The 13441-nt window shown below is 49.3% G+C and overlaps 1 protein-coding gene across 1 annotated transcript in view; it reads left to right on the forward strand.

The window, feature by feature from the left end:
- Nucleotides 1-13441, forward strand: part of LOC144149614 (U5 small nuclear ribonucleoprotein 40 kDa protein-like) — a 27777-nt gene continuing 14336 nt past the window's right edge. Inside the window, exons 1-5 of the mRNA XM_077681256.1 lie at nt 1-277; nt 463-592; nt 659-752; nt 4396-4561; nt 12742-12864. Coding sequence (XP_077537382.1) covers nt 158-277; nt 463-592; nt 659-752; nt 4396-4561; nt 12742-12864 — 633 coding nt within the window. The 5' untranslated portion in view covers nt 1-157. The remainder of the gene's footprint in view (nt 278-462; nt 593-658; nt 753-4395; nt 4562-12741; nt 12865-13441) is intronic.

The raw sequence follows: 13441 nt of genomic DNA on the forward strand, positions 1-13441 counted from the left end.
ATAGCCACATCCGAATCCACGCAGTAGCTTGGTTTACAAAACTTGAACCGTCCAGACCGCCCTGCGTCTGGAAATTTGGCGAATTGGTCGTTTAATCCGGTCACTTTAAATAACCTAGGCATTAGCATAAAGTTCCAAGACCCTCCTGTCAGCCGAGATGGCTTATTACTCAGCGCAGGAAAAGCGGAAGGCCAACGAAGGAGCGCTGGTTCCTTCGAAGAAGCCTCGCACTGATCTCGTCTCTGCCGCCGAACACAACAAACGACTTCAGCTTGCTGTAAGTACTGCGTTTAGCTTCTGATTTTCGGGACCCGAAGTTCAGAATGGAGATGCCGGCAGTTAAATTCTAGCAAGTAGCGTCGGCGGCCTAAGTGGTTGCTGCGTTTTGTCATCCGAGTTCACGGGCCGTCTTTGGCTGTTTGTTTCATTTACACAACGAACTTTGCCGCCGTCATATTCCAGGAGATCGGTCGCACTTCAAGCCTGGAGGCCCCGATCATGCTTCTGACGGGGCACTTGGGCGAGATCTACTGCGGCAAGTTCCACCCGGATGGAACGTACCTCGCGACGTCGGGCTTCGACAGACAGATCTGTGAGATTCCCGGCGTATACCACACGTTGCGCGTGACTGACTGTTGCATTCCTTACGCTGGTGCAGTTTTCTGGAACACGCTAGGCGAGTGCGAAAACTTCGGAGTCCTGTCCGGGCACACGGGCGCCGTTTTGGACATGCACTTTTCGACGGATGGGAGGTGAGTGGAGTAAGAATTGTGTGTTGCAACCGCTCGAAAGGTACTTAGGTCGAATACAATGCAATAGGAAAGCCCGTACAACGAGATATGTCGCCCAATACTCCGCCAACGCTAATGCATCATTTTTCGCGGTGTATTTCACTACTATCGGTCGGCTTGGGACAGATTCTGTTCCTTTGACTTCATGCGACGACTTTTTTTTCAGCTCCTGGAAATTCATCATTTTTTATGGAAATTGAGACATCTGAAGTAATAATCACCATGTCTAACATGAATTCTGATGATAGTGTACTTGTTTGGGTTTTCGAGAAAGGTAAATGCATGCCTGCTGGAATATTTTTTTACCCCTGTTATAAATTTTGCTATGAAAGGAGTATGGCCTGACATTTAAAATTTCCAAAGTTTTTCCGGTATGCAAAAATGGGAATCCAAACGACGCAAAGACCTTCCACCCTAATTTTGTACTCGGTTCAGTGAATACCTTATCTGAAAGAATAATTTGTACACAATTGCAGTAATACAAAAATTACAAATGCAGAAATGACCGTGCTTGTGTAAGCGCAGTCAAAACCTGTTGGGTATAGGGTGCAAGCACTGGCCCCTTGACCACACAGCGGCACCACCTGTGCACCGGTGCCTACTCCATTTCTATGGCTGCTGTGCGGGCAGCACATTTTGTGACGTGAAATGTGGTTTGTTGTGTGGTGTTGGCAAGTTTGTTTGCATGGGCAATGTTTAGCTACCTTAACGTGGAAATTTTGGTCTGTCTGTATGTCTGTGTCTGTCTGTCTGACTCGATTCAGCCACCCAGCCAAAGTAAAACAGAAACTGCACAATAGTCTTATATACCGATAGCCAAACTTATTTATTTATTCACAATACCCCTTAAGTCCCCTGTGAAGGGGTATTACATAGGGGGGTTACATAGCACACATTGTAATAGCGCAGTAAAAAGAGGGTAAAAAAAATAAAACAGAAAGAAGCAGGAGTGTTCAAACTGTAAATGCAAATAAATACACACTGTAAGCTTGAAAAAAAGTGACAATGCAATATTCAATGCATTATAACAGCAAAAAAGAATATTATACAATGGTTCAAGTTCAAGCTCAACACGACAACCTATCGCACAATAACAGCAAAAAAGAAAATACAGGGCAAAAACAAAAATGTTCAGTGCACGTTTTGAAGGACGAAAAAAAAAAACCAAAAGTGAGAGCAAAGTGTTAGGTTAGCTCTTGAATTAATTCCTGGAATTTCGTGTTGTCTTTTTAAGAGGCGATATAAGATGGTAGATTATTCCATTCGACTATGGTACGTGGAATGAAAGACCGGGCAAAAGCAGATGAGTGTCAATTTATGCGTTTAACTTTGTAGGAGTGGTCGCGACGAGGGAAAATGACGGGAGTTGGCTCGAAGAAATCATCGTAAAGTGACGCGTAGTGATAAAGCTTATGGAACAGTGATAGGCCGGAAAGTTGGCGGCAATGTTCTAGATGAGGTTGTTCCGCACGACGTCTCAGTGCTGTGACGCTAGAATAAGGGGAGTAGTCTGAATATATAAAGCGAGCTGCCCGGTTTTCCAGATTCAATATCAGTTACGATGTATGCCTGATGGGGCACACATCGTAAATTTAAACGTCTAAGTCCGGTGTCAATGTTCGTGTTTTTCAATTGAACAAGAACAAGGCATTACTCAAATATAGGACAGAATATCAATACATGAGAGATACTTGCAGTGTTCCTTTTTCAAAAATTCACAGATGCTGGGTTTCTGCGATAGCAAATGAAATACTACATCAACTGCAGAAAACCGTCACCTGCTGTTGCCCGCGCTACCTGGCGGCATTTAAAAAATGAAATGGCAAGAGCAACAAAAGGTGCGACTAGATAGGTTCCACATTCCGCTTGGAACGGCCGTGCGTAGGGCATTGTGGTTCTATAAACGTTGGAGTAGGACGCCTCGATTCACGTGCATCTCCGCCATACAGCAGCGCTGGCATCGAGGCACTTGACTTGGAGCAGTAGAACGCGGTAAATTTAAATTGACTTGAGCAAACCTTTAGCGTGTTATCTTGGGAGGAGCGAGATGGGAGAGGAACAGCATGAGAGCTGCGCGGGAAAGAGAAGGGAGGCACTTACTTGCCAGGGGCGCCAGTTGACTATCGTATTTCGTCGACATTTGCAACGAAAGGAGCAGATATGCAGCCATTTTTTGCTCTTCTACTCTTCTTACTAATTAACCATCTTTTATCCATTCCGTTCCTGCAGAGTTGCATGTCGGCAAACCTCCCTGCATTTTTCTTTGTAACAAAAAGCCTTCTCCCCCTCCCTGTCCGGCCTTGTCACATTTCTGAAAAGCAAATCCGTGAACATGTTTGTGTGTGTTTGAACATGGAAATCGGCGCTCACGATACTCTCTTTTGTAAACCGTTCCTCCACCAGGAAGACAAATTAACCCAGAATTTTGCAGACTTGTAAGCATATGAGTGTAATACTTTCACGCGGCAGCAGCCCCAACATTTTAAAGAGGCCATCCATTGATGATGGCCATCAAGAGGCCATCAATCAATCAATTCTTGGTATTAATTTCATTTTCAGTGTACAGGTCCCAAGGAATGTACCTGCAACATATTATAGCTGTACCATAACAACACTGCCGCCCTTTGAAGTTGCCTTAACGACCATTTTTGCCCACGTTTCCAAAATTTGTGCCCTGTTTCCTCAGAATCAATTTTTTTCCCCACAAGGTCAACCGTCGGGTACAATATCTTGGGGTGTACTGGTTAGATTTGTATCATTTTTGCTCCGTTTGAAAGCTTATGAACTGAACAGTGCAATGAAACAACAAAAAATACGGAATTTCTTTTTGCTAGCGCAAAATATTATGTTAGCGTAAAATGTTAGTGTAATGAAAACATTGGTAATTGATGACCTGACATTTAGCAGGTTCGCAGTGTTTTCAGAAATAATGCTAATAGTTTTTGTCCCTTTCTGCTCCAGGAGGACCAGCGAATGCTGGGATATACTTGCACTCGCTGGTCCTCCTGGAGCAGAAAGGGACAAAAACTATTTGGGTATTTCATAGGTAGATAAGGAAAAAATTACCCAAAATGGAACGGCATAACATGTTGCACAACTCTTAACTTAGACCACATAGACGCAAGCTGAGTGCATATCTGTGCTCAGGATGTTAAAATACTCTCAATGTGTAAATCTCAAGCACCTAGGTTAAAAAAATAACAAGAATGTCCTCAAGACCAATGTTCCTGCCTTAATATCTCTATTGCGAAGGAAAGTTTGACATCCACCTCAATGCAAGCCGTACAGATACAAAGGAAAGCTATACAGCTTCCTCAGAAACTTCGCAGTTGAAGAAAAATTCGTCCTGGTCCAGGATTTGAACCCAGGACCACCGCTTAACTGGAGCAGCCGCTCTACCAACTGAGCTAACCAGGAGGCTAGCCGTTTGACACGTGAGAGTGAATTGATGATCAACTCGAAGTGATGGACAGGTGTTAACATCTCTATTATTTGACTCAAGTTTGCTAAAAACTGGTACCATTGCCACTGGGACGAAGCAGTCCCTTTAATGAACCAAGTTTTTGTTTCGCCTTCACGGCCCCTTGTAAACCTGTGCTTGCAGCCTGCTGTTCACGGCGTCGACAGACAAGACCCTGGGCGTGTGGGACACGCACGTGGGCGTGCGGGTCAAGCGGCTGCGGGGACACACCCTCTACGTCAACGCATGCCACCCGGCCCGCAGGGGGCCCCAGCTCATCTGCAGTGGAGGCGATGACAGCACCCTCAAGGTGAGAGGGCGTGCGGGAGTCCACCATACCCTCCTATTGTTGCAAGCCCACCACCACTGCCCGCACGCACCTAGCGCCATCGGCTGGTTTGCCTGGAAGGCTTCCATCGTTTTAAGGGGGCACACTGGTCTTAAACCAAGTAACTTTGTTTTTGCAGTTGTGATGATAAAAATTGAGGGACGTATGCAGTTTTTCATTCTGATTATAGATATAAAATTTGTTTTTGTGTAAAACGACTAGTACATTCAAATTTATTTGGATTTTTATATGTGACTTTCTGATAGCTTTTGTAAAAAAACATCTGAAAGGACGCAGCTGAACAAGGTACCAATGAACTGTGCACAGATGAAGGAGTGCAATAACACTAACATCATCATTCTATCTGGTCTGTAGCAGAAGTTATGACTGTTTGATGTTTTGACCTGGAACATGGGAACTAGGCAAAACGGTTTGCCTCGAGGCCCAAGCTTCAAATGCTTGTAATTTCCGCTACAGACCAGATAGAACTATAATTTTAGTCTTATTGCACTCCTTGATTTGTGCACACTCCACTAGTACCTTGTTCAGCTGCATCGATTCGGGAGTTTTTTCACAAAAGATGTCAAACAATCAAATATAGAAATCAAAATAAATTTAAATATATTCGTTTTACACAAAAACAAATTTTATATCTACAATCAGAATGAAAAACTGCACATGCCCCTCAGTTTTTATCATCACAACTGTAAAAATAAACTTTTTGATCAAAGACCCATGTTTCAAGAGCCATGTCCCCTGAAGAGGGGACATGGCTCTTGAAACAAAACAGTCTTTTAATGTCTAAGTAAGCTTTGTGAAACTTGCCAGTCTTGGTGCTTTTTTCCCAGTGATTTCAAGTATGCCATTATTTTTTTAATGGGTCAATTATTTTCCAAGATAATAAGAAATAATTAGCCAATTTCGCAGGAACCATAGACGAAGCAGTGCTCATCACGAAACTGTGATCTTTATATTTCCCAATACTATCATTCCTGGTGAATGCACTAAGAGAATCTGTTTTTTTATGCGCTGCTCGGAATTAATTTTACAGCTCGTTAAACTTCGGTGTTTGAAACAGGCATTCAAAATGGTTCCTTGCCATTGGTGCCACCCAACTTTAATAAGCTGTGGACGTCCACAGCGTAAATAAAAAAATTTTACGCTGTGGACGACCATTAGTCTATGATTACTGGGCTGGTAGGCGCCTGTGGCAGGGAAAAGAAATGTAACACATAAATTTTGTGTCAGCACTTTTTTGAGAGATGTATTCCTCCCAACTACCATTATTTTTAATTTGTGATTGTCGCCTGCCTACAACCTTACATCGAAGCCCAAAACGTTTATCCACGCTCAATGTTCGGCTTCCAGCCCCATCTGTAAACTCATGACATTCTCCTTCAACTAAAAGAAGGTGTCTTGTTGCACATTTCCCCTCACTCCACCAGGGTCATCCTCGCTTTCGACTTGAGAGGAGTTTTTGACAATGTGAGCCACTACGCCATCCTCGAAAACCTAAACGACACTAGTTGTGGCAACCGAGTGTTCCAAAGTACCCAGGCATTCCTCATGGATTGCCCAGTGACTGTAGGCATTGGATCACTACGAACGGCCCTTCAAACCATGCCTAACTGAGGAACACTGCAAGGAGCGGTGCTTTCCCCAACATTATTCAATATAGCTGTGATGAAGCTCCTGCAATAACTTAACACCGTCCTGGGGATTAAACATGCGCTGTACGCAAATGATATCACAATTTGGACTACTCGTAGGTCACAAAATGGCACGCAGGATGTGCTCCAGCATGCCACTTCCCCATAGTCCTGACTATTTGTACACTGAGTCTTTACATTCAGGAAGACCGGGAGAGGAACGCTAACCATCCAGCACCTCAACCACAAACACCTCGCAAATCATGCATTTGGTGAGTCGAGTCACAAACCAGCACCAGGGTACGAAGGAGGAAGGAGGAGTCATCAAGCTGGTGCCAGCCCTGGTTGTCAGTCACGTGGTGTACTTCACCCCATACCTGTCGCTGCAACCAACAGAAATAAAGAGAATCTACATACTCATGCGGAAGGTATAGAAGCAAGTGCTGGGCCTCCCTCATCACACCACCACTGGCAAGCTGGAAGCTCTAGTGGTGCACGACAAGATGCGGGAGGTCATTGATGCCTACCTTGTTAGCCGACCAGAGCGTCTCGGGAAAACTTAAGCCATCTGCACAGTGCTGAGGCAGCTGGGCTACCAGATAGCCGACGCCAGCCACCCTCGACCAGAAACTGTGCCAGAGGACATCCGTACGCTCTTCAGGGTTGCCCCGCCCCCACGAAACATGAACCCTGAGCGCCAGGCACAGTGCAAGTAAGCACAGGTACAATTCCGCCAACGCAAGTACTCTATCCGTCGCACCCGACCAGAGCAGTAGGCGTCAGTGACAGCTCGTGTGATGGTGTTCGCACTGTGACCATAAAAACTAGGAACATCGTTGAAGCCGAAGGAACGGCCTTCATAGTGGTGGTGGCGTCTTGAACTACGGAAAAACCCCTTCACATAATCACAGACTGCCAACAGGTGGGCAGGGACTACGGCAACGATCACATCTCAATGTCTGCCATCAGAGTACTAAAAAAATCACAAGGACTCCCTAAACCCTACTGTACTAATATGGACTCCAGGTCACGCAGGGCTCGACGGCAATGAGCGAGCACACACTACAGCCTGATGGGCACCGCACCAGCCATGCCATGTGCATAAATCCAGCCTCAGTACTGTGTACTTCTGAAACGCCACCGCCTTGCCAGACGTGCCTACCTGCGACTGCACCAGAAGCTCACCCAAGAGAGGCTGCACCCTGGCGGCAACTAAACACAAACACACACCCCCACCTTAGCTTATCACACACCCCACGATATATGCACCAACATGCCCACACTGCAGCGAACATCCAACACTATACCACACCACGTGGGCTTGCCAGAACACACCAGCAGCCCCCGTTATTCACAACCCCACCCTCGAGCAGTGGGAGGCTGCGCTGTGCAGTTTAGACCCTAATTACCAGCGACAGTCGGTGGACCAGGCACATAGGACCACAGCCACCTCAGGGGCCCCAGACTGAGGGCTTCTCCCACTTTCCAGCAAGAACCTCCTTTCACTAGACATAAATGTTTCACCACCGCCATTACCACTTGCATATTCACCACACAACTCCTTCCCACTTGCATGGATCTACAGGACATCAGTTTTTTTTAAGGCGTACAATCCGTGTCCGAAATTTTCCTTAGCTATCGCCGGCTTGTTCTGAGTGATGATGATGGTGATAGCGTGTAGCCAAACAGTGCTATCTATAAAACGTTTCAAAAACTAAAGTTCCCACAATAGTGACAGTACTACCTAGTGCAGAAACAGAACTGCCACCCGTTTTGCAGAAAGAGCTCGTGGCCTAGATTGGCATTGCCTGCCTTGACATGCCCTTCTCGTGATGGAATGATACACCAGCTGCATGGCTGGCTTTAAAGGGACCCTGCAACACTTGCCATCGACTACTAGTAATGTATTTTGGGATAAAGTCTATTGTCCCAGAAATCTCCTCCCGCAAGAATTATGAAAATCCGTTCACAATTAACGAAACTACGCGCGATGAGAAATCGCGCATAATCGTTCCCTCTCAACTCGACCGCGCACAACGCGACGAAAGCTGCGCGCTCTCTCCCGGAGAGGGGGGCGACTCGCGGCGTTCTCTTCGGCGGCCTTCGATATCTCACATGCCAAGTAGTTTTCTCTATTTCTCCGCAACGCGGAGGTTCCTATTTCCGGTCTGGTGCCACAAAAAAGCAGGCATGGGTGCCTGCTCGCAAGTGCGCGCTCGGGCTGGTAGGGCGTTTTTGAAGCAATAAACGTTTGTAGATGAGTGGTCCCGTTGAAAGGGAAGTATTGAGCTCATCGCTCAAACTCCGCGCGCACTCCAAACACAAAAGAAACGGCAAAACTGTGCCTACAGGTTCAGGCATAGAAGAGGTTCGTACACAGCGATGACGACAACGGAAATGGGAGAATCTAGCCGCGAAGTTGACCAGTGACAGCCGATCGGGAAGCCATGGCCTATGTGACGTCCCTTAGGCCATGCCAGGGCTTGCATAATGAGGACAACTGAAGAGAGAGTGGTTGGTTTTTCCACGTCTTTCACATCGATTTGCGCGCTCACCGCTTCACGTGCACGTGTAATATTTGGCTCAGGTATTCCTGGCAGTGTAATCTAAACGCCGCGCAGGTTTACTTGCACTGCCCAAAGAGTGTTGCAGGGTCCCTTTAAAGGCCAACTGCAGTCAAATTTCACCTCGACCAAATTCATTTTTAATGTGTAATAAGTACCACCAAATCAGCTGGGACACGAGTGGTGGTCCCGTGGAACATCTCATTAATCAGTCAGAAGCGTTTAACAAAGATCCCCTGCAGACCACGCTGCAGCTGCCGGCAGATCGTGTAAACAGCAATGACGCCTATGACACTCCAGCTGACAGGGGCTTCTTCCTCTGGCCAGCCACGCAGCTGGAGAACCGGTCGAGCTCTGCTGCAAACGCTTCGCCATTTGCGGCCCTGCGTGCGTGTAATGCTTGCGCGCAGGCTTGCTCCCGAGCTGCTGACCGTCCAGCCACTCGCTGGCCAGCTGCAACGTCACTTCAATGGCCGTGCTCTCCTCGATTTCGGTTGCTGACCGCTTGCGGTGTCCACGCGCGTATTTCAGCTGTTGTATTTTGGATGTTGCATCTTGCTTTCTTTTTAGGCAGACTACTATATGGAAAATATTGTGTTCAAGATGTCGAAATTTCGAGTGCAGTTGGCCTGTAGGAAGGCGTAGAATAGGCTACGAAGCACTGCAGTGGCACTTGTGGCCAACACTTGAGCACTGACCACACTGGCCTCTTTATGCGTTCAGGCCTACCAACAAGAGTACTGCGCTCCACTTGAATGAAAGAGTGTGATCTTTTCATTATTTTTCGAGTGATAAGGAAGGGGATTCCAGTTGACGAAGCATCAGATAACAGATCGGGTTGCGGTTTGCGCACGTAGTGATGGGCACTTTTGTTACAAAGGTACGCATTGTTTGCAATGTAATTGAGCAGTTACACTTATGGTAGCGGCCGTGAGAGCCTAGAACAACAACGAATTTATTTAAATCGAAATTTAGCCCTGCATTATGATTACACTTGAAACTTTGCATCATTTCCCTTCCCCATTAAAGAAAGTGCGAATATTACGTGGATAAATACAGTAGCTGTCGGGCGCTTCGACGCACGAACTGGCGGGGGCCCTGGGGCGAGCAGCGCACAAATGAAATGCACGTGTCGCGCGGCGCCTTGAGACGCCGCGCATTTCGAACGCCTGCGCGCACCGAATCTCTTAACCACCACCACATGCGATGGCCACCGACGGAGACAACTGGCTTTTCCCTCTTCCCTAGCCCCCAGCGTCAGGGTGGAGGGAAGATGAAGACAAGGAGACGACATGGGAGACGCGGTCCGGGCGCGGGAGAGCTCGGCCCGTCGTCTTCGAGCTCCTCGCGAGTCCTGTTTTTTAGTCGCCCGCCGGGCTGTAAATAAATGTGCAGTTTTTGTATCGGAGGCTGAGTTTGTCGGTTGAGGATACCCGGGGTCAGATCCTCAGCGCTGCTGCGGCTTGGAGGAGAAGCCCCGGGGAAAAGAACATCCTCGAAGATAACTGGCGCAGTCGGCACGATCTTCAACAGCGACGACTCAGCCGGCCGGCGGGCGAGGCGAGCCCCTCGACGGACGGAGCACGCGGAGAAATTGCGGTCTGCTGTACGTGATCGGCAGGACCAGCGAGCTCGCGACCCAGGAGGAGAAGCGGCTCGACCGGCGCTCAACAAACTTCTCAACGAAGACCGAGGCAGTGTCTGCGGCCTGCTGAGCGGCGGAGAAGGAGCTTGACCAGCGGTCAGTGGAGGCATCAGGAGCCCACTGAACGAGGAGCAGCAGGAGCAGTGAGCTGTCGGCAGGCGAGAAGTCGGCGGGCCATTGTTTGGTGGACACCTCGGCTGATGGAGCCGCGCCTAAATGGATACCCCATCTGCACCAGTGCGGCATCTCTACAGGCACGGAGCGATGCAGGTCAGTGCCTCACTTGATCCTGGGTGCGTGGCTCACCATGACATGTAGGGGGTGCTGCATGAGTAGCCCTGAGATAATGGGGGGCGGTTAGGTCGGTATGGTGAGATGGAGCTGACTGTGAGGGCTGACGAGGCAGTGAGCGTCAGAATTAGGTCAGCCATGTCTTTCGCTGACGAGATGGCCCTACTGCAGGCGAAATTAAAGGTCGCTGAGGCGGAGTTAGCAGCGGAACGCCTAAGGAGTGAGCGTTTGGGAAGCGCTAACAACGCCACTGCCTCACCGATCGGGCAGCGAGCACAAGGGTGCAGCGAGATGGATGGGAGATTAGATTGCATGAGCATGCTGCAAGGGGTGCTCGTAGATATGCCCTCCCAGGAAGCGCTTGTGCTTGATTGGTTCGCTGGTGCCGAGGCCAGGCTAGACTCCTACTGTGTTCCGCAAAAATGGCGAGCAGGGGTAATTCTTCCCTACTTGAGCGCGAGGGCTAGAGGGTGCCTAGCTGGACTCTCGGGGGAGCAGCGCAAGAGCTACGCAGTTCTTAAGGCAGCAGTACTGAAGGGACTGAAGCTGGCTTCAGGTGAGCGTGAGCCCGTTGTCGCAGCGTGCGGAGACGCAGAATATTCGGGGAGCGTGGCCGAGCGGCCAAGAGCTTTGCAGGATGCAGCAGCCCGGGAATCGCGCGAGTCGGATGCAGTTGGTGTTGCGCAAAGTGCATCCTGTGCTTCTGGAGGTGCCCAAATGTCGAGTCGCGAGAATGCGATTGCCATGGGAAGCTCCAGCGAAGTGAGAGAGGAAAGTGCAAATCAGGGTACGGCCGCTCGTGTAGTGCAGCCCCAGGCAATTGCAGGTAGGACTGTAGGAGTGGCTGAAGAAATAGCCTCTCCAGCATTGCATGTCAGCGTTGATGTGACCGCTAAGCAGCCGTCTGCTGATTACGCTGACGAACAGCGCGTAGTGGAGCACGGCGCTCCGAGCTCAGGATTGGCTGAACTGGGGTGTTCGGACAAAGAAGGGAGGAAGTGTCAGCCAGCTTCACCGCAGTGCAGCGTGGCTGCAACGCAGGCCGGCGAGGCAGAAGCGGTTCCTTCTCGAGCGAGAAAGCGGGGAGGAGAGGGGCCCCTGTTACTGTTGTGCGACGGGGTGAGCCGCATGGCAAGGGGGTTTTCGGACGACGACGGCCGGTGCGTACCACCTGCTAAAGGCCGCTCGTTCCGAATCAGCTAGATGAGGATTCTGGCTATTTCGTCATGGTGACCTGCAGCCAGGGTCAAGGGGCACTGGCCGTGCTGATTGTTGTGTCGTCAAACTGAAGGAACGATGGTGCACGTGCCAAAAGTGTGTGTGGTGTGTGTTTCGTGTGTGAAACATTCCTGAAGTTATGTTTCACAGTGGTGGTGGAGGTGTCGGGCGCTTCGACGCACGAACTGGCGGGGGCCCTGGGGCGAGCAGCGCACAAATGAAATGCACGTGTCGCGCGGCGCCTTGAGACGCCGCGCATTTCGAACGCCTGCGCGCACCGAATCTCTTAACCACCACCACATGCGATGGCCACCGACGGAGACAACTGGCTTTTCCCTCTTCCCTAGCCCCCAGCGTCAGGGTGGAGGGAAGATGAAGACAAGGAGACGACATGGGAGACGCGGTCCGGGCGCGGGAGAGCTCGGCCCGTCGTCTTCGAGCTCCTCGCGAGTCCTGTTTTTTAGTCGCCCGCCGGGCTGTAAATAAATGTGCAGTTTTTGTATCGGAGGCTGAGTTTGTCGGTTGAGGATACCCGGGGTCAGATCCTCAGCGCTGCTGCGGCTTGGAGGAGAAGCCCCGGGGAAAAGAACATCACGAAGATAACTGTAGCTCTGCACAAAATACTGCACAGTAGTTGCTGTTTCATGTATGTTACATGTTTTTTCTGTCTTCTGAGCATAACTGTGGAGGGCTTGCCGTGCTCCTCGTGCCTTCTGTCTCCCCTCGACTTTCCTTGCCAGGAACGTTCACATCCAAGAAGTAGCCTAATCTTAGACTACTTTTTTTCCGTTTCAGCTGTGGGACGCGCGGAAGCGGACGCCGGCCCACAGCTTCCAGGAGAGCTACCAGATCACGGCCGTCTCCTTCAACGACACCGCAGAGCAGGTCTTCTCGGGGGGCATCGACAACCAGATCAAGGTGAAAAAGGCGGCGTTTCTTTTCTGTCGTTGCGTATCATAGCGCAGTGGGCCGTGGCAAGTACAACTTGGTCCTTTCGGAATAACCACGACTGGCACTGCAGGGCCAGAACACAACACGTTTCATAACTTCATTCCAGCAGTTCTTCAATATAAATAGGGTTGTTCGTTTTTGGGTAAAACCCGATTTTACCTAAATTTTCGCCCCAAACATGTTTCAGGAGAATCTGGTTAAACCCGATTTCTCCCCGAATTAGACGTTTTCAAAGTAGTGACCTGCACAATCGTGCGCCGACATTCCGCCACTCGCAACCAGTATTTGCTGGAAGCAAGCCTCACAAACACAGCTTTGTAATTCATTGAGTATTGGCATAACTACCGCTCGCTACACCAGGCCGGCAAATGTGGCACTGACATTGCCGTGCCTAGCTAATGAAAGCTGTGATGTCGAGAGAACTTTCTCCCACCTGAGGTACATTCAGCAATGGGAGAGGCCTTGAACGGAGACTGAGTTGTTCCGCATGCAGATGATAACGTATGTAAACAAGGGTGTGTAAAAAAATCGATGGCGAGCTTTT

This window comes from Haemaphysalis longicornis, unplaced genomic scaffold (genome assembly GCF_048455015.1).
Source record: "Haemaphysalis longicornis isolate Haplotype H1 unplaced genomic scaffold, Haemaphysalis longicornis Haplotype H1 scaffold_8, whole genome shotgun sequence".
Classification (NCBI taxonomy): domain Eukaryota; kingdom Metazoa; phylum Arthropoda; class Arachnida; order Ixodida; family Ixodidae; genus Haemaphysalis; species Haemaphysalis longicornis.